At 49.9% G+C, this 25845-nt stretch overlaps 1 protein-coding gene across 2 annotated transcripts in view; it reads right to left on the reverse strand.

Moving 5' to 3' along the window:
* Positions 1-401: 401 nt before the first annotated feature.
* Positions 402-25845, reverse strand: part of fbxw7 (F-box and WD repeat domain containing 7) — a gene marked incomplete at its 3' end in the record, with an annotated part of 176371 nt that continues 150927 nt past the window's right edge. For both annotated transcript variants that reach the window (XM_080535048.1, XM_080535049.1), the window contains 9 exons: positions 25103-25244; positions 21056-21190; positions 19286-19409; positions 18820-18956; positions 17860-17973; positions 9264-9445; positions 5363-5588; positions 3656-3866; positions 402-670 (listed from right to left, as the gene is read on the reverse strand). In XM_080535048.1, the coding sequence (XP_080391174.1) occupies positions 402-670; positions 3656-3866; positions 5363-5588; positions 9264-9445; positions 17860-17973; positions 18820-18956; positions 19286-19409; positions 21056-21190; positions 25103-25244 (1540 nt within the window). The remainder of the gene's footprint in view (positions 671-3655; positions 3867-5362; positions 5589-9263; positions 9446-17859; positions 17974-18819; positions 18957-19285; positions 19410-21055; positions 21191-25102; positions 25245-25845) is intronic.

Below are 25845 nucleotides of genomic sequence, written 5' to 3' on the forward strand. Positions count from 1 at the left end.
CGTACGAGCCAAGCTCCCTTCCGAACCACGCCCACCTCCACGTTCTGACACCCCCTGAAGGTGGGAGGGGTCAGAAGTCGGGGTGTCGGGGTCTGGAGGGGGAGGGGGATGAGGCGGGCGGCTGTGTGGCCGTGTCAGTAACATCCACCCACGACGGAAGGAGGGAGGGAGGGAGGGGGGGATGGGATGGTAGTGGTGGTTGTTGTTGGTGTAGAGGGTAGAGGGCGGGGTTGCGGGGCTTGCGGCGAGTGTGTGAGTGAAGAGTTCCGGGCCGTAGCCCCCAGCTGAGGCACCTCTCCCCCCCCCCCCTTCTCTTCTCCTCTCCCCTCCCCCTCTCTTCCTTCTCCTCCTCTCCCCTCTCGGGTCCTCCTCTCCCCCCTCTGTTCTCTCCCCCCCCAGGCTCACTTCATGTCCACGTCAAAGTCCAGCACCAGCAGCTTGGTCTCCTCCGTGCCGTTGCGGCTGCCCACGGCGCACACCAGCTTGGTGTTGGACGCCCGGATGCGCCAGACCACGCCGCCGCTGCCGCCGCTCTCCAGGGTCACCAGGTTGCGGATGAACTCGCCCGTCTTCAGGTCCCACAGCTTCACCGTGCCGTCGTCCGAGCTGGTGATCACAAAGTTCTTGTTGAACTGCAGGCACGTCACGGCACTCTGGTGCTTGTTGGGACCTGGGGAGGAAGGAGGAAGGGGGAGAAGAAGAGTGAGTGAGTGAGAGAATGAGAGGTGGAGAAAGATACAGACGGGTATTATAGAGAGAGGAGGAGACGGTACGTGATGAAAGGGACGGTAATAATATAATGGGGCATTTAGCTGATGCTTTCGAAAACGACTTCAGGGAAAGAAAGAAGGAGAATTAGGGACCGAGCGAGAGAGAGAGGATAGAGAGAGAGAGAGAGAGAGAGAGAGAGAGAGAGAGAGAGAGAGAGAGAGAGAGAGAGAGAGAGAGAGAGAGAGAGGATAGAGAGAGCGAGCTACAGATGGAGAGCCATCAGCCCTAGCTGTGAGATCATTGGTGGAGGAGCTCCACAGCTGCTGCACCAACCAGACAGACAGGCAGACAAGCAGGCAGTCAGACAGGCAGACAGACAGGCAGACAGGCAGAAAAACAGACAGATAGGCAGACAGATAGGCAGGCAGACAGCTAGACAGACAGATAGGCAGACAGATAGACAGGCAGACAAGCAGACAGGCAGACAGACAGGCAGGCAGACAGACAGGCAGAAAAACAGACAGATAGACAGACAGACAGGCAGACAGGCAGACAGACAGGCAGGCAGACAGCTAGACAGACAGATAGGCAGACAGATAGACAGGCAGACAAGCAGACAGGGAGACAGGCAGACAGACAGGCAGGCAGACAGACAGGCAGACAGGCAGAAAAACAGACAGATAGACAGACAGACAGACAGGCAGGCAGACAGACAGGCAGAAAAACAGACAGATAGACAGGCAGACAGGCAGACAGACAGGCAGACAGGCAGGCAGACAGGCAGGCAGACAGGCAGGCAGGCAGACAGGCAGACAGGCAGACAGGCAGACAGGCAGGCAGACAGACAGACAGACAGACAGACAGACAGGCAGACAGACAGATAGACAGACAGACAGGCAGACAGACAGACAGGCAGACAGACAGACAGGCAGACAGACAGGCAGACAGGCAGACAGACAGGCAGGCAGACAGGCAGACAGGCAGGCAGACAGGCAGGCAGACAGGCAGACAGGCAGGCAGACAGGCAGGCAGACAGACAGGCAGACTGGCTGTGAGACGGAGCAGTAACCCACACGGTGGAGACGCTCTCCAGGCTCTGGTTTCTGGAGCTGTTCTAAGGCTGTGGAACGAGCTGCGCCCTGCCTTGGCCCTGCCTGCCTGCCGTAGAAAAGACCTTAGGGCTGTCACTGCAGCTGCTGACGAGCTATGCCGACTGCTGGCACTGCAGAGGTGTGTGTGTGTGTGTGTGTGTGTGTGGTTGGTGTGGCGACTGGCAGGAACAGTCGATCTGTGTGCAAATTGTGGTGTCTGCGGCTGTTGTCTCTTTTCAGCAATGTGTTTGTGTGTGTGTGTGTGTGTGTGCATGTGCCTCTGTGTATGCATGTTTGTTTGCATGTGCCTGTGTGTATATGCCTGTGTGTGTGTGTGTGTGTGTGTGTGTGTGTGTGTCTGAGTGCCTGCCTGCACGCACGTATGACGACGCGTCCCTGAGGCGATCTGGATGATAAACCAAAATTAATCAATTACTACACAAACAAAGACAGCTTCAGCGTGTTTTGGCACCATAAACGCATTTTAATAGCCTCGGTTGTCATGGCAGCGTCTACGATATCTCACAAAAGTCGCGTAGTGAAATTATTATCCATCAACAAAACCTGTTCATCCTCAAACAAAATGGACTCTTATAATGACAGACGGTGACAAAGCGATGTCTTGTTTGACTGGCGTGTCGGTGCTAGCATACATTAGCCCCGGTATCCTCTCTTTGTCTCTGGGCTGTGTGCTCACAGACCCAGGCCTCTGCCTGCCTCCCAACGATATTCCACATTGTTCCGGGCTGAGCCAACCCCTACCGGGCCAACCCCAACCCACCCAGTCCTTTAAACCCCTTTCCACCCCCACCCACCCCCTACCATCCTCTACCACTCTCATCCACCCTCTACCATCTCCTACCACCCCCATCCAACCCCTACCCACCCCTACCCACCCCCTCATTTACACAACAAAGCATCAGCTACCTTGCCTGGCCCTCAGTATCTCAGCTAACAGAGAGGGCCTGTTGTCGCCCAATGTCTTATCTAAATGCACTAATGAATAGACACAATTTGCCCACTGACCCAATTACATGACCTACAAACCTCCCTCCCCCCTGCCGCTTGTCTCTCTGTTCTCTGTCTCTCTCTCATCTCCGCCCTGCTGCACTCCCTAACCAAGCACCACGCCCCCTCGTCATGTCCCTCAGGGGCTCCCTAACAAGACAGACATCCCTCCCTCCCCCCACCCACCCCTCCCTCCCCCTCTACTCATCCTTCTATCCTTTCACACCCTCCCGTCTTCTCCCTCTCACGCTCTCACAGGGGCTTCCCTTTGTTCCACGGGGGTACGTGTTGTGGCTGTGTAACCAGCGTAGTGTGTTGTAAGGCACACTAACAAGCCTGTTTCTTTATTTTTTTGGGAGGGGGGGTGGGGGGGTGATCAGTGCTCAGGGAGGCTCCAACAGAGGCTCCAGAGGGTGTACCCCGCCTCTCTGTGGGTAACAGCAGCTCAGCTAACAGAGGGAGAGGATCAGGGAAGACATCCCTGTCTGGAAATAATGTAGAATATAATCTAATAATAAGACCTTACATCGCCGTTTTTAAAGGTTTTGATCAAGAGGGTCTTTGTTGAAAAAAGTGTTTGTTTTTCTTGATTGTGTTTTCTAATGTTGTAATTCTGTATGTGTATGATGTATGGTTGTAAGCTGTGTGTATGCAGGGCTCCCTCCCTGTAAAAGAAACCTTGGTCTCAATGGGACTCCCTGCTGTAATAAAATAAAAGGGGCTTTTATATCTGGGTTCTGAACTAAACCATTCCAGTGTTCCAGCACCACGGCCCTCAGCGCACACACATGCCCGTGTCGGCATGGGTTAGAATCCGACGGACGGACGGACAGCTCTCCACCCACCTTGCAGCGTCTGCAGGCACTGGCCCGTCTTGATGTCCCAGATCTTGACGGTGGAGTCGGCGTTGCCGGACACGAGGATGTTGTCCTTCAGCTCCATGCCGCTGGTCAGGGACTGGTGGCCCGTCAGCGTGTGGATGCAGTTTCCCGTCTCCACGTCCCACACCCGGATGGACGTGTCCAAGGAGCCGCTCACCACGTGGATCCCGTCGAACTGGAGAGGCAGGAAGAAAAAAGACGAAAAACAACCAGGAGTTTAATTACACCACTTTTACCACGGACACACAGGGTCGATATCACGGATTCGATTCGTCCGTAGTCCTTCCCGTAGGTTGTACATTAGTCCAGTCACGCCGCACCTTCGGTTGTTTTTTAATTCACTCGGACGAGATGAGTTACCCACTTTATATTCAATAACAACTTCTTCTTTTTTTAAATATTCACACACATGATGAATGGGGATTTACATGACTGGGTTGGTCCTATTGATTCTGGTATGGTGATTCCTCCAGGCCTGTCTCACACTGACATAAAGAACATCGCCCTCCAGACTCTCTATAGAACACTGTCTAGGCCAAAGGCTAAAGTGCAGCGTCATCCTCCCAGCCACGGAGGGACATCTTAGAGGACGTGCAGAGGAATCCATTAACCTTTCAACACCTTACAGCCTGCCCTACACATTCACCCGTCCACCCAACACGCTCGCGCACGCACGGTGTGTGTGTGTGTGTGTGTGTGTGTGGGGTGGGGGGGGGTAGGGGGCAACAACAACAAAAGCTCTGTTGATATAACAAGAAAATAGCCCCGTTGTTGTAGCTATGCCAACACAACTTAGTTTGAGGCTCTTTTTCAGGCGAGTTGACATGACAACCACCTTATCGTGTGCGGCACGGCATTTTCCGAGCGCAGACGGCAAACAGTGCGAGAAAGGCTCTTTTTCCAAACCTGCCGGGCTCCATATTTCCTGTTTTATCAGCCGCGTCGGGGGCCGAGTAAAAAATGTGACCCAGTTGTACACTTTCAGAGAGATTGTTATTTCCATAATTTACGGCTGTAGAGTATTTCTATGGAGAGACTTGGTTTGAGGGAGTTCTATTAGGGCATGTTAAATGGATTCTTTCCACTTTCTTATCGAAGGGACCGCAGAGCAGTCAGAGTCAAAAGGAATGGGGAAAAAAGAGAGGTGGGAATTGGGTTTGCACAGATTGTCGATCGTACAGTAAGTCAAATTAACTGTTTAAATGCAGTCAAGTTGTGTATTTGTGTGTGTGTGTGTGTGTGTGTGTGTGAGAATAGATTCAACCCTAATACTGTTGGTGTGTGTGTAGACTCTTACCTGTAGTGAGTAGACTCTGTTGGTGTGTGTGTGTGTGTGTGTGTGGAGACCATTACCTGTAGTGAGTAGACTCTGTTGGTGTGTGTGTGTGTGTGGAGACCGTCACCTGTAGTGAGTAGACTCTGTGTGTGTGTGTGTGTGTGTGTGTGTGTGTGTGGAGACCCTCACCTGTAGTGAGTAGACTCTGTGTGTGTGTGTGTGTGTGTGTGTGTGTGTGTGTGTGTGTGTGTGTAGACCCTCACCTGTAGTGACTAGACTCTGTTGGTGTGTGTGTGTGTGTGTGTGTGTGGAGACCCTCACCTGTAGTGAGTAGACTCTGTTGGTGTTGGTGTGTGTGTGTGTGTGTGTGTGTGTGTGTGTGTGGAGACCCTCACCTGTAGTGAGTAGACTCTGTTGGTGTGTCCCTGCAGTGTGTGGAGGCAGGTCTCAGTCTCGGGGTCCCAGACCTTGACCATGAAGTCGTAGGCGCCGCTGACCACCCGGCGCCCGTCGTACTGGACGCAGCGCACCGCCGCCACGTGGCCCATGAGGACGTGTAAACACTGGCCCGTCAGGATGTCCCACACGCGCAGCGTGGCGTCTCGAGACCCGCTCACCACCCTGACGACACAGAGAGAGAGAGAGAGACAGGTGAGATACACACAGAGAGAGACAGACAGGTGAGATACAGACATACACACACACACACACACACACACACACACACACACACACACACAGAGACAGACAGACGAGATAAAGAGTTGCCAGTCGTGCTGTAAAACCTCTGCTTTTACCTCTCACACACACACACACACACACACACACAGACACACACACACACACACACAGAGAGACAGAGAGAGACAGAGACGAACACGCCCACCCACACACATACCCACACAGACACACAGAGAGACAGAGACGAACACGCCCGCCCACACACATACCCACACACAGACCCACCCACACAACACACACACACACACACACACACACACACACACACACACACACACACACACACACACACACACACACACACACACACACACACACACACACACACACACACTGTGGTTTGCCAGAATTGCTTTAATTGGTCAGATTAGTTTCTCATTGATATATAATCCTGTTTAAGGTCAAAGTATACAGTGTCAAAGAACACAGTTTAAGGGAAGTTGTTTGAGACACGTTCGAATCGTCACAAGCTCGATGGCGTTTCTCCAAAAGTCATGATGAAAATATGTACCTCGAAAAACTTAAAATGACTAAGAGCAAGAGTATTCAATAGCCTCACTCCCATGACGACGGTTGATGAAAACATTACAAAACGACCCTCAACAACATTGACGCCGTCTTCACTTAAACAATGAACACATTCAAGTGCCATCTTCATGTTCCAACATGAACGTTAGAAAAAAAAGTGAAAAAGAAAACACAAACCCCCTCCCCCCACACACACACACACACACACACACACACACACACACACACACACACACACAACACCTCCTTCTGAGCTACGGTTCACCCCCTCTGGCAGTAAGTGAAGATGGAAACAACGTTCCATAAAGATCATCCGCGCAACAAAGACGAGACAGATCACTGGGTGTGTTCTTGAACTGTCAGGCTCCAACCGGCTCGCGGAACCTTACGGCAGAGCGAGCTGTCAGATGTACAGTAACTCGAAACCCTCGTCGACCCCCCCCCCACCCCCCACCCAAACCCCGAGGCAGAACGAGCACTAGTTAGTCTCTGGGAGTCCAAGGAGTGAATGGTGGCTTCCATCCATCCATACATACATGTAGCGGATGAATAGACCCGGAGAATAGGGTCTCTGCTCGGTCACCGTGACGACCCCTGGGTGCACTTCATGACGCCCTTTGTCATGTCACAATGCTTCGTCGCTGGCCATTTCCTGCCCAGACCCTGGCTGCCGTTGGTTAAAACACGGTCTAACGCTGTCGTTGGTTAAAACACGGTCTAACACTGTCGTTGGTTAAAACACGGTCTAACGCTGTCGTTGGTTAAAGCACGGTCTAACGCTGTCATTGGTTAAAACACGGTCTAACGCTGTCGTTGGTTAAAACACGGTCTAACGCTGTCGTTGGTTAAAGCACGGTCTAACGCTGTCATTGGTTAAAACACGGTCTAACGCTGTCGTTGGTTAAAACACGGTCTAACGCTGTCGTTGGTTAAAACACGGTCTAACGCTGTCGTTGGTTAAAACACGGTCTAACGTTGTCGTTGGTTAAAACACGGTCTAACACTGTCGTTGGTTAAAACACGGTCTAACACTGTCGTTGGTTAAAACACGGTCTAACGCTGTCGTTGGTTAAAACACGGTCTAACACTGTCGTTGGTTAAAACACGGTCTAACGCTGTCGTTGGTTAAAACACGGTCTAACGCTGTCGTTGGTTAAAACACGGTCTAACACTGTCGTTGGTTAAAACACGGTCTAACGCTGTCGTTGGTTAAAACACGGTCTAACGCTGTCGTTGGTTAAAACACGGTCTAACGTTGTTGTTGATTAAAACACGGTCTAACGCTGTCGTTGGTTAAAACACGGTCTAACGCTGTCGCTGGTTAAAACACGGTCTAACGCTGTCGTTGGTTAAAACACGGTCTAACGCTGTCGTTCGTTAAACCACGGTCTAACGCTGTCGTTGGTTAAAACACGGTCTAATGCTGTAGTTGGTTAAAACACGGTCCTGGCTGTCGTTGGTTAAAGCACGGTCTAACGTTGTCGTTGGTTAAAACACGGTCTAACGCTGTCGTTGGTTAAAACACGGTCTAACGTTGTCGTTGGTTAAAACACGGTCTAACGTTGTCGTTGGTTAAAACACGGTCTAACGTTGTCGTTGGTTAAAACACGGTCTAAGGCTGTCGTTGGTTAAAACACGGTCTAACGCTGCCGTTGGTTAAAACACGGTCTAACGTTGTTGTTGATTAAAACACAGTCTAACGCTGTCGTTGGTTAAAACACGGTCTAACGCTGTCGCTGGTTAAAACACGGTCTAACGCTGTCGTTGGTTAAAACACGGTCTAACGCTGTCGTTCGTTAAACCACGGTCTAACGCTGTCGTTGGTTAAAACACGGTCTAATGCTGTAGTTGGTTAAAACACGGTCCTGGCTGTCGTTGGTTAAAGCACGGTCTAACGTTGTCGTTGGTTAAAACACGGTCTAACGCTGTCGTTGGTTAAAACACGGTCTAACGTTGTCGTTGGTTAAAACACGGTCTAACGTTGTCGTTGGTTAAAACACGGTCTAACGTTGTCGTTGGTTAAAACACGGTCTAACGCTGTCGTTGGTTAAAACACGGTCTAACGCTGTCGTTGGTTAAAACACGGTCTACCGCTGTCATTGGTTAAAACACGGTCTAACGCTGCCGTTGGTTAAAACACGGTCTAACGCTGTCGTTGGTTAAAACACGGTCTAACGCTGTCGTTGGTAAAAACACGGTCTAACGCTGTCGTTGGTTAAAACACGGTCTAACGCTGTCGTGGTTAAAACACGGTCTAACGCTGCCGTTGGTTAAAACACAGTCTAACGTTGTCGTTGGTTAAAACACGGTCTAACGCTGTCGTTGGTTAAAACACGGTCTAACGCTGTCGTTGGTTAAAACACGGTCTAACGCTGTCGTTGGTTAAAACACGGTCTAACGCTGTCGTTGGTTAAAACACGGTCTAACGTTGTCGTTGGTTAAAACACGGTCTAACGCTGTCGTTGGTTAAAACACGGTCTAACGCTGTCGTTTGTTAAAACACGGTCTAACGCTGTCGTTGGTTAAAACACGGTCTAACACTGCCGTTGGTTAAAACACGGTCTAACGTTGTCGTTGGTTAAAACACGGTCTAACGCTGTCGTTGGTTAAAACACGGTCTAACGCTGCCGTTGGTTAAAACACGGTCTAACGCTACCAGGAAAGTCGCCACATTGAGGCTTAGCCGCGTCTCTACAGGGTGTGTTTATTGTTAAAATGTGTTGATTAGTGTATAAATTAGAATTTGCTAAATGAGCGTCGATTAGATAACGCAGGGATGTAAATCATCATAATGTATAAAACCAGGAGATATAACGGCTATTAAGAGGATTAAACGCAGAGTACACCATTAAAAAGAAACAAAATTAATCATGAGAAAAACCCCATCAGTGGTAATGGAGTGTGTGTTTGTGTGTGTGTGTAGGTGTATGTGTATAGTGTGTGTATGTGTGTGTGTGTGTGTGTGCGTATGCGTAGTGTGTGTGGGTGGTGTGTGTGTGTGTGTGTAACAAACCCTCTGAAACCCACCTTTTCTCGTGCAGGTGCATGCAGCGCACCGTTGAGGTATGCCCATACAGGGTGTGGATACATTCTCCCGTCTCTGCGTTCCAGACCTTGAGCGTACGGTCGGTGGAACCGCTGATGATGATGTTGTCCCTCATCTGGGACGACCACACGCCGCCCGTGTGACCCACCAGCGTCCTCAGACACTGTAAACACAAACAACAACACACACATTCAGTCTACATACTCCACACCAACACCAACAACAACAACAACTAAATGGACTGCACTTATATAGCGCCTTATTCCAAAGCGCTTTACAATGGCCTCTCATTCACACACACATTCACACACCAATGGCGGCAAGCTGCCATGCAAGGTAGCCGGCCCACTCATTGGGAGCAATTTGGGGTTCAGCGTCTTGCCCAAGGACACCTCGACACGTGGCCAGCCGGGAATCGAACCGCCGACCTTGTGACCATTAGACGCCGGCTCTATCTCCTGAGCCACAGCCGCCCCTACAACAACGACAACAGGCCTCAGTATCTGTTCCCCCTGTGTGTCTATTATTGGGTATTGGTATCCCCAATACTGATATACTGTATGGCAAATAAAACTAAAACATACCAACTTTGTGACCTTTAAGAAATTAATCTACAGCAAGTTGAAGATCACACCCTTGAAATCATTTTAACAAAAGTCAGAGATAGTTTCACAGAGTCATTTCAACAGATGGCGAGGTTAAAGACTACAGGATATTACTGTAACTTGACATTCAGTTCGTGGCGAAAACGAAAGTGGATTAAAATTGCGGTGACCTTTTTAAAAAGACCCAATCTCAGTCAATCCACATGTCTTGCTGCAGTGCAGAGACACATACATCATTTCGACCTTTCCTCAGTGTGTTTAATTGCTTTTACTTTATCTAAGGAGAACACTGGGGCGATTAATTCTGTTTAAGGAGGAGGGGACATGTGAAGTCAATGTAAGAAAAAAAAAAAAAGGAGTCGTTCTTTCTCATTTGGAATGCTAGATTAGCTATTGATTACGCCGATTATGGAAATCTTTCTGATCTATTCAATTTGGGGCCTCAGCCGTTGTTCTCGGAATTTAATTATCCCCGGCGAGTTTAATTACATATTTTGGAAGGGGGTGCAGAGTCGGAGGAACGGAGGCGCCGCTTCGGTGGCGTCGTGATCTGCGGTGGGCGCGTTGCGGGGGTTGTAAAACATGTGACCCCCTGACTGCGGCTGATAAACTGCTGAGAGGCGAGAGTCGAGATGGGGCGGAGATTTTATTACCATGGAGGGAGAGGGGGAGGGAAGGAAGGAGGGGTGGAGGGAGGGAAAGGGAGAGACTTGGTTGGGTGCAGCAGCAGTCTCTATCTCTGTGTCTACCTCTCCATTTCTCTCTCTCTCTCTCTCTCTCCATTAACTCTGCTGGCTGGTGTGACGCGACCTTTTCTCTCCACAGTGTCCCGTGCTTTATCCATCTCTCCCTCGGCCCTGTATCATTCCATTAACGACGCGGAGGGGAGGAGGAGAGGCGAGGCGGGGCGGCGACCAGGGACGGCCCCGGCCACGCTAATTGAGTCACGGAGCAAAACAAAATGGGAGATCGTTAGGAAAAAAAAAACTCCCAGAAGAGGAGGAACGAACGGAGCTTCTGAGCGAGACGCTACAGAGCACTGTCAATAGGAGCAGGTGCCCCCAGGAGGAAAGATAACATATGGCAAGTGCCTATTGTATGGTGTTGCCAACGTGTGCAGTAGAAAAACCTATGTTCCCAGGGCGATAAGATTTAGCAGCAGAATGAGGTTTGATTCTGTGGTTTGACGTTTGAGGAACGGGGAATATGGAAGCTTTCTCCTGCATTCAGGCGATTACAGCCTACTCAAACGCTGTCTGGGAGAGGAGGACCTCTGAAATGAAGGGGCTTAGGGGTCTGTTTATCTGCCTGTGTAAAAAATATATATAAAAAAAAGAGGCAACCCTTGCTTGCTCTGGTACACAGAGGGAGATTAGCATTCCTTCGAGGGCCTGTTGGGTGCTTTCTCAACACATGAGCGTTTGATCCATGGTGCAACATTTTTATGGCACTTTCATTACTCGTTTGATCTCGCTGTGAAAAATTACGGAAAACCTATTCCACGGTGGTGAAAGGCCGTCCAGCCTCTTTAACCCTGGGCAGTCGCGTCACATGCATCAGTCACGGGCGTCGTCGACACCTTCACGGTTCCCAGCCACATTTGGAGTTCAATTCGGTCGTTCAATCGAATGGCAATTACGCTATGATCACACATCATCACCGCCATCAAGACAGCATTCTCATTTACTGTAAACCTTGACACATGAAGACCTGGTGGGACAGAAGCCCTGATCCGAACCCCCCCCCCCGCAAAAAAACAACAACAACATTGTGCTTGCATGACCTCATCTGAGGAGGGAGCATCTTCTCCAAACCCACAAAGAGGGTATAATCACCTGACACAACACACCACACTGTGAGCAGCACTGCACTTCTCAGGAACGCCAGATCCACTGAGAGAAAAGCCAACAGGCAGGCAAGGACGGCAGGGAGATGCTAAGTGGACGTAAAGAGACTAGCCTGGGAAAAATAAAAAGGCCATTTTTTTTTTACACGGGTCTGCGGGAGCAAACGCTGCTCCAATTACAAGATGGCTGACTTGGATATCATTAGGAGAGAACGCAGACCTGACTGCAGGGACTTCTCGGTTGCTTGAGATCCAACGGGCATCAAATCCGAAGATTACGCCGGAGTAGAGCGTGTTTCTTTTTTTTTTTATGTTCTATATGCTATTTCAAAGATCTGGTGTTGATTCAAGGTCTCTGTACTGAGGCGGCTAGAGAGAGAGAGAGAGAGAGAAAGAGAGAGAGGGAGGGGAGGAGAAAAAGCGAGAGAATGTGACCAGAAAGCGAAAGAGAGAGTGGCCTTTCAAGGACGAGGGACTACGAGTCGCTGGGCTGTGACAGACTGAGGAAGGGTTTAAGTGAGGTCTGCCCTTTCCCCGCTAATATACGGTAACAGTACATAACCTCTGAGAGGAGAGGGTCTCTCTGTTTGGCGACAAACACCGACCCTGGGGATGAACCATGACACGGTGCCTCCACCACCAGGCCACACTGGGGATACGGCCGGATATGGGGGTGAGAGCAGAGTCATCAAGGGAGTCTCATAGGTTAAAGACATTTACACTGTACACACTGGATCTACTCCAACCCATTCTACTACACTACTACAACTACTACTAGTGTTACTACTACTACTAGTGTTACTACTACAACGACTACTAGTGTTACTACTAAAACTACTACTAGTGTTACTACTACTACTACTAGTGTTACTACTAAAACTACTACTAGTGTTACTACTAAAACTACTACTAGTGTTACTACTACTACTACTACTACTACTACTACTACTACTACTACTACTACTACTACTACTAGTGTTACTAGTGTTACTACTACTACTACGACTACTACTAATACTAAAAGGAATTAGTCACATTTAGGAATTAGTTGCGATTAAGGAATTAGTATCCTAACCAGAAAAACCAACAGATAGAGAGATACATCTATTGCAGTTTGACTAGATCCGTGTTCTTGATCGATATCTTTATTACACACCTCTCTACGGAGCAATCTGAAATCTCCATCCAACGCCAACGCCATTTTCTGATGCTAAGGTGAAGCGGGCACACACAGCTACACAGCGCCTGGCAGAGGACACCCTGACGTGCCATGTTAGATCTGCCTGACAGCCCAGTCTGTTGACTGGCATCACCAAGGACACACTGCTCTGCTGAGCAGTAGCCAGCAGCCTTTGAAGCACTGTGTGTGTGTGTGTGTGTGTATTGTAAGGATGTGTGTATACACACATACATATACATGTGTGTGTCTGTGTATTTCAAGGATGTGTGTGTGCGTGTTGTGTAAGGATTTGTATGTGTGTGTCTGTGTGTGTATGTGTGTAAAGATGTGTGTGTAACGCGTGGAGATCGAGGCTTGACAGCTCTCATTGAAACCGAAGGACAGGAGAAGACAAAAGGTGCGGTGGATGGAACTGCATCACACAGCACCGCCTGAACAACACCCTCTACAGAGAACAGCCTCCCCAGGGAAACCTTGACGACCAGATAGAAGCAGTAGAACAGAGCCTGGTAAGCCAAGGAAAGTTGGATAAAATGAGCCTTGACAAAAAAAGAAGAAGAAGAAGCCAGGCCCATTCCTATAAACCTCACACCACCTGACGGTCTCATCCATCTCCAAACCGACGTTTTCGACAGGAACCAATTCCCTTTCTCCTTCACTTCACCAATGAGCGACGGTTCAGTCAGGTTTTGAGGAGATGAGCGGAGAGGTTTGTGAATAATCTGCTTGCGCAATCATTTCTTGATGGCCTCGCAGCGAGAGGGCTCTACTCACTTACACTCATCCTGGTAGCGCTAATGGAAGAGAATAACAACCCCCCCCCCTGTCTACGACGACTGCGGAACCTTTCACTGGGGACGCGAGGCTTGAAGCCGTATCTTATCTGATCCTCGAGAAGTCTAATAGGAAACGACATATGATGGGGACGAAGGTTAACGTAATTGGAGAACGATGTTTGAGAGCATGGCTCGGGAGAGCCATGTGTGCCGAGGCAGGATGACATCAGAAAGGCGGACGGACGGATGGACGGACGGACGGACAGACAGACGACTTTGTTTTTTTGGATTTTGTTCCCAGAGTCATGAAACTGCCAAGGGATTTTGAACAATGCGACTCGGCAACGGAGCCTCTTGGACAGACCGTATAAAACAGATAAACATCAACGTCAGTTCTGCTGTGGTCATACACTGCAGGCCGTGTTTGGAGGATATTGCGTTCACTCAGAGTTAGCGTGATTGAGAGACGCTGGTGCTGGAGGACATTGGACGTCGACACTCAGAGGTAAAAACAAGTCCCGTCCTGTCTTGACCATTCTCCCGGTAAGGGACAGACTCCAACTGATACAGACTGATGGACAAAGTCACTATGAAACTGTCTCTTGAACCTCTCTTACCACCCAAAAAATAACAAGCAGGCTTACAGCTCAGAGAGAGCACTAGCAAAGGACGGGAATGGGCCAATGAACCGAAATAATCTATAATCTGCTTTCAATTAAATTCTGAGGCACTTAGATTTGATCCATAAGCAGGGATAACTGACGGAGATCATGTCACATGCCTTTGCTAAGAGGGGAATTCGTAGCTCTCTGACAGTGAGATTCCTCGCTGTGTCATCTTACCTTCAAGAAACAAGCGTATCGCTACTAAACAGAGAAATAAACAAAATTAAAAATGTTGCTGTGTAGTGGTCTGGAAAGGGTCAATATTATATCTGGTTGTGTCCAGGGAAACAGCTGGGAGAGAAAACAAACTTTAGACTCAAATGAGTGCCCTTCATCTCCACCGGGCGGCCTGCCTCTGTCTCTTATCGATCGGGTTGTGGAGAAGCCCTTAGAGCGGGCGTTGGTCGCTGAGAGCTGGGTGGAAACGGCTTCCCTCGAGCCCCCGAGAGTTTACGGCACTTAAGCCGGGACATGGAGTGGAACGATGTGGTTCGGGAACGAACACTTGTGAACACACACACACACGCCCACGCACACACGCACACACATCAAGGTTAGAATAACAGACAAGCAATCAAAGAGAGCGCGAAATGGAGATGTTCCAGCCCTCCTGTTTGGCAGCCATATTGGCTCTTGGTGTACAGTGGTAGCAGGCACAGGAAGGACCCCTTTACAGTGGTACCAGAAACAGGAAAGAGGCGTTAGAACTGCCGTGCTCCTTTTGCCGTAGGTCATCCAGAGGTCACCAGAGAAGAAGCCCTGGCTCGTCACAACCACAGATGACTGATGGCCGCCGTAAGGGACGGCATCCGAAGGAGAGCAAAGCACCTCAGGGACAGAAAACGTGAATAATGGGTCTGGAATGCTATTTTAGAAGATGAGATCGGGGAGAGGAGAAGAGGAGGGGGGGGGAAATCGCTTGGCGCTGGATAATCCCATTGTCTTTGGCTTCACGGTCGCGCTCACATCGACAGCTTCTCCGAACGCGACGGCCAACTGGGCTTAATTGGTCTCTGCTCCCTCTGCTGAGGTATTCCCCCCCCCGGCGGCTCCAGCCTCCCTCCGGCACCCGACCAGATCCCAACAGAAGACCTGCTCCAAATACCTACTTTCTACTTCCTGCTTTTCTCCCGGTTTCTCCTGATATGTATGTGGTCCTTGTATGTAATGTGTGTATGTATACATGTATTGATTTCTGTACGGAACTGTGTCGTATTTGTTTATGTGTTGTTGTGCGATTGTGGACGGGGTGCACCTGCAAAAGAGGCCTTGGGTCTCGGTGTGATTTTCCCCCAGGTATAAATAAAGGTTAAATTACATCATTCAGGATCATCTCTGACCATCAAACCAGCAGATCTGTCCCAGGACTGGCAGGTAGGGGGGGATTAAGCTCCAGCCCAACCCCAGGATAGGTGCATGATTGTGGGATCAGAACCACAGCCTGGAGCCACCCTGCTGGTTGTTTACGATTCTAAATAACAGATCCGGGACCGAGCAGCGTGTCGGTTGTGACCTCAATCTCACAGCGCTGAGGCGTTGTGGCATGACGCCCACGTCACCGGAGTTACACGCCACCCGGATAGCACCCTGTAGGTGGAACAGGTCGATCCGCGCGGCTCGCCTATCAGATGACCTTGTTTAGATCTGATCAGGTCAGCGAACGGGGCTGCAAGGTGTGTGTGTGTAGTCACCGATTGGCTGGGCGCCAACTCTGGCACCCACACAGAACCTTTTCTGTTACAAGACGCGCGACGCTCACCTCGGCTAGAAACATGGCTGAATGGAGGAGGTGGAGAGGACAAAATGGACCCCTGGATGGCAGGTGTTTCTTTTATATGTGATGACGATACTCATACTAATTAATTTTGCCATTTAGCAGACGCTTTTAATCCAAAGCGATTTACAATTACGAATTACAGGGACATTCCCCCTGGAGTAACTGAGGGCTAAGTGCCTTACTCAAGGGCACACTAGTAGTGGTGTGGTTTCAGGCGGGATTTGAACTCACAACCTTCCGATCACAAGTCCAACTCACTATCCACTAGACCACCACTACCCCCCCCCAATACCACTAATCAACTGCCATCATGTCAGAGTGCTGGAAAGAGGGATTGTTGTAGTTAGAGAGTATTGATAGTTAGATAGGCAGGTTTGCCCTTTCTGTACAGCGCACCCATCATGCAACAGTCGATGCGCGAATGAGGGAGTCTGTGTCATCGGTCAAAAACCATCGGTAATTCAGACAACTAATGAACGCTCCATTACCGACCTGATCGTAACTGTTGTGTCTCTTGAGAACATGTGTACATGCATTCTAGAGCAATTTTCAGTGCTTATTTATTACCAAGCGACATGGTAAAATAGCAATCATTTTCTTAGCCTTATTTACTATTCTTGCACTACACGAAAAGAGAGAGAGAGAGAGAGAGAGAGACAGAAAGAGAGAGATAAGGTGGGCCTGAAAGCACACAGATAGAGAGAGAGGAGAGATGAAGGGGAGGGAGAGAGAGAGAGAGTGAGTAAGCCCCATGTGTTCTAAAAAGAGGAGAAATTTCATTAAGAGCTCCAGTGAAAATGGAGTGTGAGATAGAGGTAGGGAGGCCAGATGATTTACTGCCCCTCCCTCCCTCCCTCCTCCCCAGCCAGCCAATCAAAAGCCTCCGTTCTAACACTCCCCATAAACCAGCAGCACAAGGTTCGTGTCAGCGCGTCGGCCCCCGGTCATGAATACTAACGGAGGCCCTGGACACTAAACCTCCCCACCACTCTGCTAAACGGTACCAGGAAGAGGTGGAGAGGACAAAATGGCTAAACGGAGGAGGTGGAGAGGACAAAATGGACCCCCTGGAATATTCTGCTGGATGGCAGGTGTTTTTTGCACGCTCATAACACTAATCAGTTGCCATCATGTCAGAGCGGAAAGAGGGATTGTTGCAGTTAGAGAGTATTGATAGTTAGATAGGCAGGTTTGCCCTTTCTCTACAGCGCACCCAGCATGCAACAGTCGATGCACGAAGGAGGGAATCTGTGTCATCGGTCAAAAACCATCGGTAATTCAGACAACTAATGAATGCGCCATTACTGAAAAGATCAATGTGTGGAAAAATGCATGAGGACTAATGGGTCGTTTAGACTACTCCTTGCTACCGTATGTCTGTCTGTACGCCAACCACAGAGACGCAGAGTGATGCACGCAACCAATATTGTGCCTTGGGGTGGTGCAGTACGCCCATGTCGGCAAGGGTTCGAATCCGGCCCACGCCCTGCCGACGTCGCCCTCTCCACCTCCCTTTCCTGTCTTTCTTCACTCTCTCTATCCGATAACAAAATTAAAAAAATATTGAGTGTGACTGCTTTCGCTTTAAAAGATGAAAAAACGGAACGGCCGCTTTCTTGACTCTTTCTTTTCTTGCCTCCTGACCGATCACAGAGACGTGCGGCGGGATGCAAACAACCCCGGTAAACATTTCCATATGGGGGTGGAGGACGGGTGACGGACGCCTACCTTCCCCGTGACCGCCGACCAGACCTTGAGGGTGTTGTCGTCTGAGCCGCTGACGATGCGGTTGCCGCAGAACTGGAGGCAGGTGATCACATGGTCGTCGTGTCCTTTAAGAACCTAGAGAGATGGAGGGAGGGAGGGGGGGAGGGAGGGAGGGAGGGAGGGAGGGAGGGATGGGGAGAACAGAAAGGGAAAGCAAATGTCAGGAACCGAGCGTGGACAAAGACGAGCATGTACCCTTCCACACATCAAAGGAAGGGGACTGGAGGGAGATGTCATAGCGGAACGCTGCCATATGTACAGAGTGCCTTCAAAGGGATTCTGGTTCTGCATGAGTGTGTGTGTGTGTGTGTGTGTGTGTGTGTGTGTGTATGTGTGTGTGTGTGTGCGTACTCCTCTGGCAGATACTGGGTCGCAGAACTGCCGACTCAGCGGATGACAAAGCGCGTAAAGGACGCCAGGGAGTGTGAAGAGCACAGGCGGTAAGCGTGGTGACATCACCGACGGCAACCGCAAAAGACATAAATGCGACGTTAATGCGATCATTTGCCTAGATGAGCCGAAGGCGTACAAGGCGCGTTAGAGGATAGAGAGTGCTCTGCCTCGCGAGTCAAGCTCCACTTCAACCTCTAGGGGGGGGGGGGGGCGTACTGGAGCAGGCTAGAAACAGATGGGACATTAGCCGTTGGACCGAGGCGGTGGTGTTACAGTCGGTTACACTAGATCAGATGTCATTAAAACCTTCATACGTTCTCGGGACATTTGAGAACTGACCCGCTGCCGACTTCTAATCAAACAAACACCTGGGGGGAGGGGGGGCGGGTTAAAAAACACCGTCATGGCACCCACACAGAACTTTGGACGATCAGGGCGTCGTAGAACAAAAACATGAAAATGTGAAAACTTGAAAATAAGAGATTAAAGGTGATTCGTTCAATTCATGACAAGGTCTTGGGGGGCTACCTTGGGCGATTTGAGGTCCCCTCTCCTCCAGTTGGTGTCTATCCTGTGTTGCCTGATGTAGGCGCTCTTCCAGGGGCTGTGGGTGAATCCTGGCTTGACGATTTTCCGCTTCTTGAGGGGGAGAGGCTCGTCGATGCCTGTGAGGAGAGCTGACAGGTTAGGGTCAGAGTTATGTACAGGTTAGGGTTATGTACAGGTCAGGGTTATGTACAGGTTAGGATTAGGGTTATGTACAGGTTGAGGATCAAGAGGGCTGTCTGAGGATGCATAACTTCTAGGGTTTTGTTGATCATTATGGTCAGGCATTACACTACTGGCCAAACCATTGACAAAAGAGGTGTATTAGGTTTCAAAGTCTGACCGATCCACTAAATGGAAGCTTGGTCCGTCCCAAGCTCCCATTTGCATATTCATGAGTGACCTCGTCATGCTCTAGCAGCAGACTGAGCCACAGGGGACCGCTCACCTTCTTCCCGGCACTTCTCTCGCCACAGCAGGTTGTCCTCGGCCAGGATCCTCCAGTAGCGACACGTCTGGGCCGCCTGCATCAGGTCCCTGGGCTCCAGGAACGACAGCACGTAGAGGGCCAGCTGTTGACAGAAGGAGGAGAGGGAGGGATGGATGGAGAGATGGAGAGATGGGAGAGGGACGGAGGGAGGGAGAAGAGAACATGATATTGACTGTGTCTTGAATTCCTAGCGTTCCTAGAGTGGGGGGTGTCGGGGTGTTTGGAGCTTCCAGAACCAATCTAATTTGTTCCCAGTCAGTCACTTGCAATCGCCCTGAGAAAGCCACCTGATCCCCCCCCCCCCCCCCCCTTTCATCAGGGAGGCCTGAGAGCCTCATCAGAGCACACAGCACCACTGATTGCCCACTGGGGTGGTTACATAACACGTGGTGGAGGAAGTCTCCCGCTGCTTGGGATAGCTATACAGCAGCCCGGAGGGAAGCTACTGTACCCTGGCTCACCCATCCTACTGCTCTGGCAGAGGGAGATAGGGAGGGAGATAGGGAAGGAGAGAGAGAGAGAGAGAGAGAGAGAGAGAGAGAGAGAGAGAGAGAGAAAGAGAGAGAGAGAGAGGGGGAGGGAGGGAGGGAGAGTGGAGGAGAGAGAGAGAGACGAGGGATGAGGAAGAGGGAAGGAGAGAGAGAAAGAAAGAGGGAATGAGGAAGAGGGAAGGAGAGAGAGAGAGATGAGGGAAGAGGAAGAGGGAAGGAGACAGAGAGAGAGAGCGGAGAGAGAGAGAGAGAGAGAGAGAGAGAGAGAGAGAGGGAGGGAGGGAGGGAGAGTGGAGGAGAGAGAGAGAGAGAGAGACGAGGGAGGGAGGGAGAGTGGAGAGAGAGAGAGACGAGGGATGAGGAAGAGGGAAGGAGAGAGAGAAAGAAAGAGGAATGAGGAAGAGGGAAGGAGACAGAGAGAGAGAGCGGGGGAGAGAGAGAGAGAGAGAGAGAGAGAGAGAGAGAGAGAGAGAGAGAGAGAGAGAGAGGCTGAGAGAGAGAGAGAGAGAGAGAGAGAGAAGAGAGAGAGAGAGAGAGAGAGAGAGAGAGAGAGAGAGAGAGGCTGAGAGAGAGAGAGAGAGACAGAGAGAGAGAGAGAGAGAGAGAGAGAGAGAGAGAGAGAGAGAGAGGCTGAGAGAGCTCAGGGCAGGCAAAACGGAACATAAATACAACCATAAATAAACAGAGCGGGTCAGAGCTGCCCCGCCTTCCTCCAGCCACCATCAACAACCAGGCTGAGGGGTTTTAGCACTGGAGCGAGGAGAGTTATTTACATCAATACAGACATCTGCCCACCTCACCTCACCCTCCCCACCCTCTCCTCCCTCCTCCTCCTCCTCCCCTGCCACCTGCCGACCACAGAGTCCTGTATTCCTGTATCCACACGTAGAAACCACACATTAAGTCTGGTGTCGTCGGTGTTTTGTTTGAGTGTTGTGGCAAACATTGACACTCTCAGTTCCCTTGGGGGGAAACAAAACAAGTGGGGTTTTTTTCTCTAAGAAACAAAAGTGCAACTCGGCAGAAGGTGTCGGTTGGTTACCGTGGCAACACGGGAACAAAAAACACACCGAACGAACCGATAACGGAGTCGGATTGGATTCATCCTTGAACGCGGACGACCGTCTCTCAATGGGTGTGGGAGGCAGGCACTGCTGGGTGGTGTGTGTGTGTTTGTGTGTGGGGGGGTAAGGAGAGGAGGGGAAGTGGGTGGGTGGGTGGGGGCTCTGGTTCTCACCTCTTTGGGCAGCAGGGAGATGAAGTCGCGCTGGAACTGCGGCTCGATCACCTGCATCATGTGCTTGACCTGTGTGGGCTCGCAGCTGTCAATCAACTCATCCAACGCCAGCAGCTTCTCTGGGCCACTCCAGCTCTGGAACACACAGGAGAGGGGAGGGAGGGTCAGAGGACAGGCAATACAGGGGTGTGTGTGTGTGTACGGTGTGTGTGCGTGCGTGTGTGTGTGTGTGTGTACGGTGTGTGTGTGTGTGTGTACGGTGTGTGTGTGTGTGTGTGTGTACGGTGTGTGTGTGTGTGTGTGGGTGTGTGTGCGTGCGTGCGTGTTTGAGTGTTGATAGTACATAAGTGTGTGTATCCATCCGTGTTCCCATGTAGGTGTGTGTGTGTGTCTGAGTGTTGACTCACTGTACTGTTAAGTGTGTGCACTGCATATTTATATGCGTGAGGGTACTTACTGTGTGAGTGTGTGTTGGAATGCTATGGTCTTTGAAGCCAATTAGAAGTAGTAGTGAAATGTGTGTGTCCATCTGTGTGCCTCTGTAGGTGTCGCGTGTGTGTGTATGTGTGTGTGTGTTTGATAGTACTTGTTGAGTGTGTGTATCCCTCTGTGTGCCCATGTAGGTGTGTGTGTGTGTGTGTGTGTGTGTGTGTGTGAGCGTGTTGATAGTACTTGTTACGTGTGTGTACAGCATATTCATATGCGTACTTTCTGTGAGTGTGTGTTGGAATGCTAAGGTGTTTTGAAGCCAACTTGTATAAGTAGTGTGTGTGTGTGTGTGTGTGTGTGTGTGTGTGTGTGTGTGTGTGTGTGTAGGTGTGTGTGTTTGTAGGTGTGTGTGTGCATTACAAATTCACTCTACAGTAGCCAGTATGCGGAGGCACATTAAAAGGACCGTTTTCCACATCAAGCGGCCGGCCTACATCCATCAGCATCATTATCACCACTCTGCGGGGGGGGGGGGGGGGGTCTCCTGGCTCCGCTCTAAGCTGGCTGTGGAGCTGAGCGCTGGACCAAGTGGCGAGGGCCAACTTTGTTTTCCTTTGGAAAAAACGCTCAAACGCATCGCGGTGATTATAGGCCCTAGGGGGTGGGGGGGGGAGCTGGTCTGTTTTATCCAAAGCGACTTAGATTGCAGTGTGCATTTTTCAGTATACAGTATATGGTCTCAGCAGGAATCGAACCCCCAACCTAAGCGTTGTTAGCGCCGTGCTCTACCAACTGAGCCACAGAGGACACAGAGGCACTGGGGGGGGGGGCTGCAGGAGCTGACGGAAAATGTGTTGCATGCAAACCACCTGTAATTTGGCAGTTAAGGGCTCTCGCCGGAGGAAGCTGGCTTTGCTTGTAATCAGGGGTTTTTCTTTTTTCCGAAGTGATTCCTCGCTCCGAGCGAAGGGCAGATTATCCCGCGCCACGTACCTGCTCCCTGGCTGAGTTGACACGCTTTTATGCCACAGCGAATTAGCTTTTCGGTTGAAGCCACCGGCGCCAGACCACCGTGGGCCAGCGTTTTCCCAAGTAGGGCGACAGACGGCGCGTTTCTCTCAGCGTTACGAAACGCCTGTAACATTCCTCTTCCTGCCTCGCCGGGTTTCTAAACCTCTTCAAATCCTTGGATTTCTCCACGGACGGGGAGCGGATCTGGGGGCCGTGCGTGCCAGGGCTGGAAGGGGGGAATGTATAGAATGTATGTGTGGGGTTTAAGCTGTCCCTGACACGGCCTGTCAGATGAAAGTCAAAAAACAGGGTTGAGCGTAAACACCTTCATCCTGAGTGGCGAGGTTCTCACAGTTATGCTTCGTGCACACCAGGTCATTGCGTTGCACCGGAAGTCATTCATCTCAATGGGGCAGTTGCGTTGATCCGTTGCGTTGCTCTGCATTGCGTTTCTTGTCCGTCAGGGTGCGGTAATCAGTCAAAATATTTCAGCTTTTGCGTTGCGTTGGGTCCGTCAAAACAACCGGAAGTAGTTTCTTGACCAGAACTTTCGCCTTTAGATGTAAAATCCGCCATTGGCGAAAATCTTTAATTTGGCTCTACAAGTGTTAATATGTCATTTTATGAAGTTTTTATATGTTTTCAGGCGAGAAAGTAACCATATATATTCACAAAATGTATCCGGTTTATCAAAATAACCAGTTTATATATCTAGCTGACGTTTTCCCCCCCACTTCTGTGGGAAACTTCGCTAGCCTAGCTAAAGGCTATCATGTATCCTGGGCTTATAAGAGATGATGTTACCCACGTAGGAGCTCATTTTCTATCTAGTCTCCAGACTGGGTACTGAATAACCAGTCACTATTCACCTTATACAACTACTACTACTACTACAAGTGTAGTCTACTACTGTTCATGTTAAATCCGTGTGGAGCTAATGCTATCATAGCGTCTCCACAGGCTAGCAAAGATGGCGCCGTTAGCATCACAGACACTATGATAACATCCTCCGAAGTATCTAGTCTATCTCAGTCACAGACATGTTCAACAACAACACGTTTTACAACAAGGAAGGGATACAACTAATAAACATGTTAACTCACTATTCACCTTACATATGTATCAACATGTAGCTGTATCAGCATGTAGCTGTATCAAACTTTTGGTTGGCCAGAGACGGCAAGAATCAATTGCTTCTCCATTGTTAAAACTTTTTGTTCAAACTTCCCCCGCTGTGCACACATGTTGCGTCTGCATCGCATGCGACATGCGTCAAGCCCATCCCACCAGGTTGCGTCAGAACGGTGGGTCACGGTTCGCGGTGTGCACGAAGCTTTATGAAGGGATAAGCGGTTTTGGGGGGGGGCTGTAGAGCGATGAATGCGCAAGGTAATGTGTCACGGGCAGACTGTGTAAAAATGGATGCAATTGCCGTGTCCATACTACAAACCTAGAGAGGCCGTTACTGATCGTATAGGAGGCTGTTACTGATCGTACAGGAGGCTGTTTCTGATCGTACGGGTTGTTAGTGGAGACGCCAGACCTCAAACACATATCATAAGACATCTTTACATCCAGACATAACAGAACCACTGGCTGACAATTCTTGAAATTCTTGAAAAGATTACGCTGCATCTGCCCGCCACCTTCACTGTACGGAATCCGATTTCCCAACAACCAGTAAGATTGCTTTATTTATCCAAAAAATTAAATAATAGAAAAAAACAATTGTCATGGCAACAGATGTTCAGTGGAAGAATCCCTTGTGTAATTGCCATTTCCAAATCCAAAAAAGGGTTCTTGACATTTTGTGGTGTTTTCTAAGCAGCCATTATGTTCATACAATGCTTTGAAGTCAAAGAGCACCACTCTTTTATGTCTTCCTGTTTATTTCCCAAAAGATTCAATTTTACGACGGGCAAAGTCGATCGTAACAACTTGAGCAAATAGGGCAGCTGAATTACAGCGAGTGCCAAATGAAATACACCCATCTTTGTTTCCCCTTCGGATGAGAAAGGGCTTACTGGTAAACTTGATATTATGAACAAGTGGAAACACAACCAGATGTTCAAGCCAAAGCCTCCACACCGTTGCCAGAACAGGGCTTTATTTCCCTCTCGAAAGCTACAGAAAGGATTGTTGAAAGACAAAAGGGTGGGCTTGTACTACTTGACTCAGAGGTCTGTGACATTACAAGTCGCCCATGGGCAAATGTCATCCTGGTGGATTTCGAGGATCACCTCAACAAAGATTTAATCTGCTTCGATGTGGACAAAGACGCGATGGAGATGCAGGAACACAATATCAGGGCCATTTGCTTTTGAGAGTCTGAGCAGGTAGGCTGATTCCAATTCCATGGTACAGCGCGTACGGTAATGCGTAGGGCCAAAACAACAAGGCAGCAATTATCTCGAAGACTAAGTGAACATTGATTGGGCGAAACATCTGCTTTCTGATGAGGCTTTCGCTTGAGGGCTCCGAGGCACCCAAGTGGGGGGAGGGGGTACAGGGGAGGGGAGGGAAGGGGGAGAGGGTAGGAAGGGGAGGGGAGGACGGATGTGACGAAGCAAGTTGGAGGAAACTCTGGCAAAGCTGCGGAAAACCCACCTGAAATGTTCGGAGCCATTCCTGGAGGCCCGTGGGAGGTTGGATGGAGGTGATGCGCCGCCGCTGTTGACCCTGACCGTTGGCTGCTCGGATGTGGCCGAATGTGGTGGGGGTGCCTGGGTACGGGACCAGCCCTGTCGGCCTGGGGAGGGAAGGATGGAAAGATGGAGAGAGAGAGAGACAGAGAGAGAGAGAGAGAGAGAACATGAGGCAACCAAGCATTGCAGTGTGTGCCTGTTTGATAATAACTTTTTCCAGGTACTGGAAAACCAACTATAATTATAATGATTATATTCGAAAGAACAATTTTCTCAAGTTGAGTGACACATTAGGAGCAGATCATACAGACAATGAGGAACACAGGCGACATTATTAATAGTTTCAGACGAGGCCGGGGCATGTCGGGTCTGCAGCGGCTTCTGCGGATATTTTAATCCCCGATTCTAATTACGACGGCGGTGAGAACAGCCAAGCTGGGCGGTGGCGGAAGGCTACAGATCAGGTAGTAATGAGGCAAACGTGCCTGATATCATGCCAGGAAGAGACAACCGAGGGGTTTCTAAAGCTGCTTTCTCCTTCTATACAGGTTCTCGATTCAAGTTCCCCCTGAAACAAACCGAAACCAGCTGCCCGGCCCTGTATCCGTCATCAATAACCTCCTAACCGCTTCTGTACACAGGTCTGATTAGATCTCCCGGCCATTAACTTTAATTTCATCACCCTGATTTCGTTTTCCCTCATTA

This window comes from Nansenia antarctica (assembly GCF_963989245.1).
Source record: "Nansenia antarctica genome assembly, chromosome: 6".
Lineage (NCBI taxonomy): Eukaryota > Metazoa > Chordata > Actinopteri > Argentiniformes > Microstomatidae > Nansenia > Nansenia antarctica.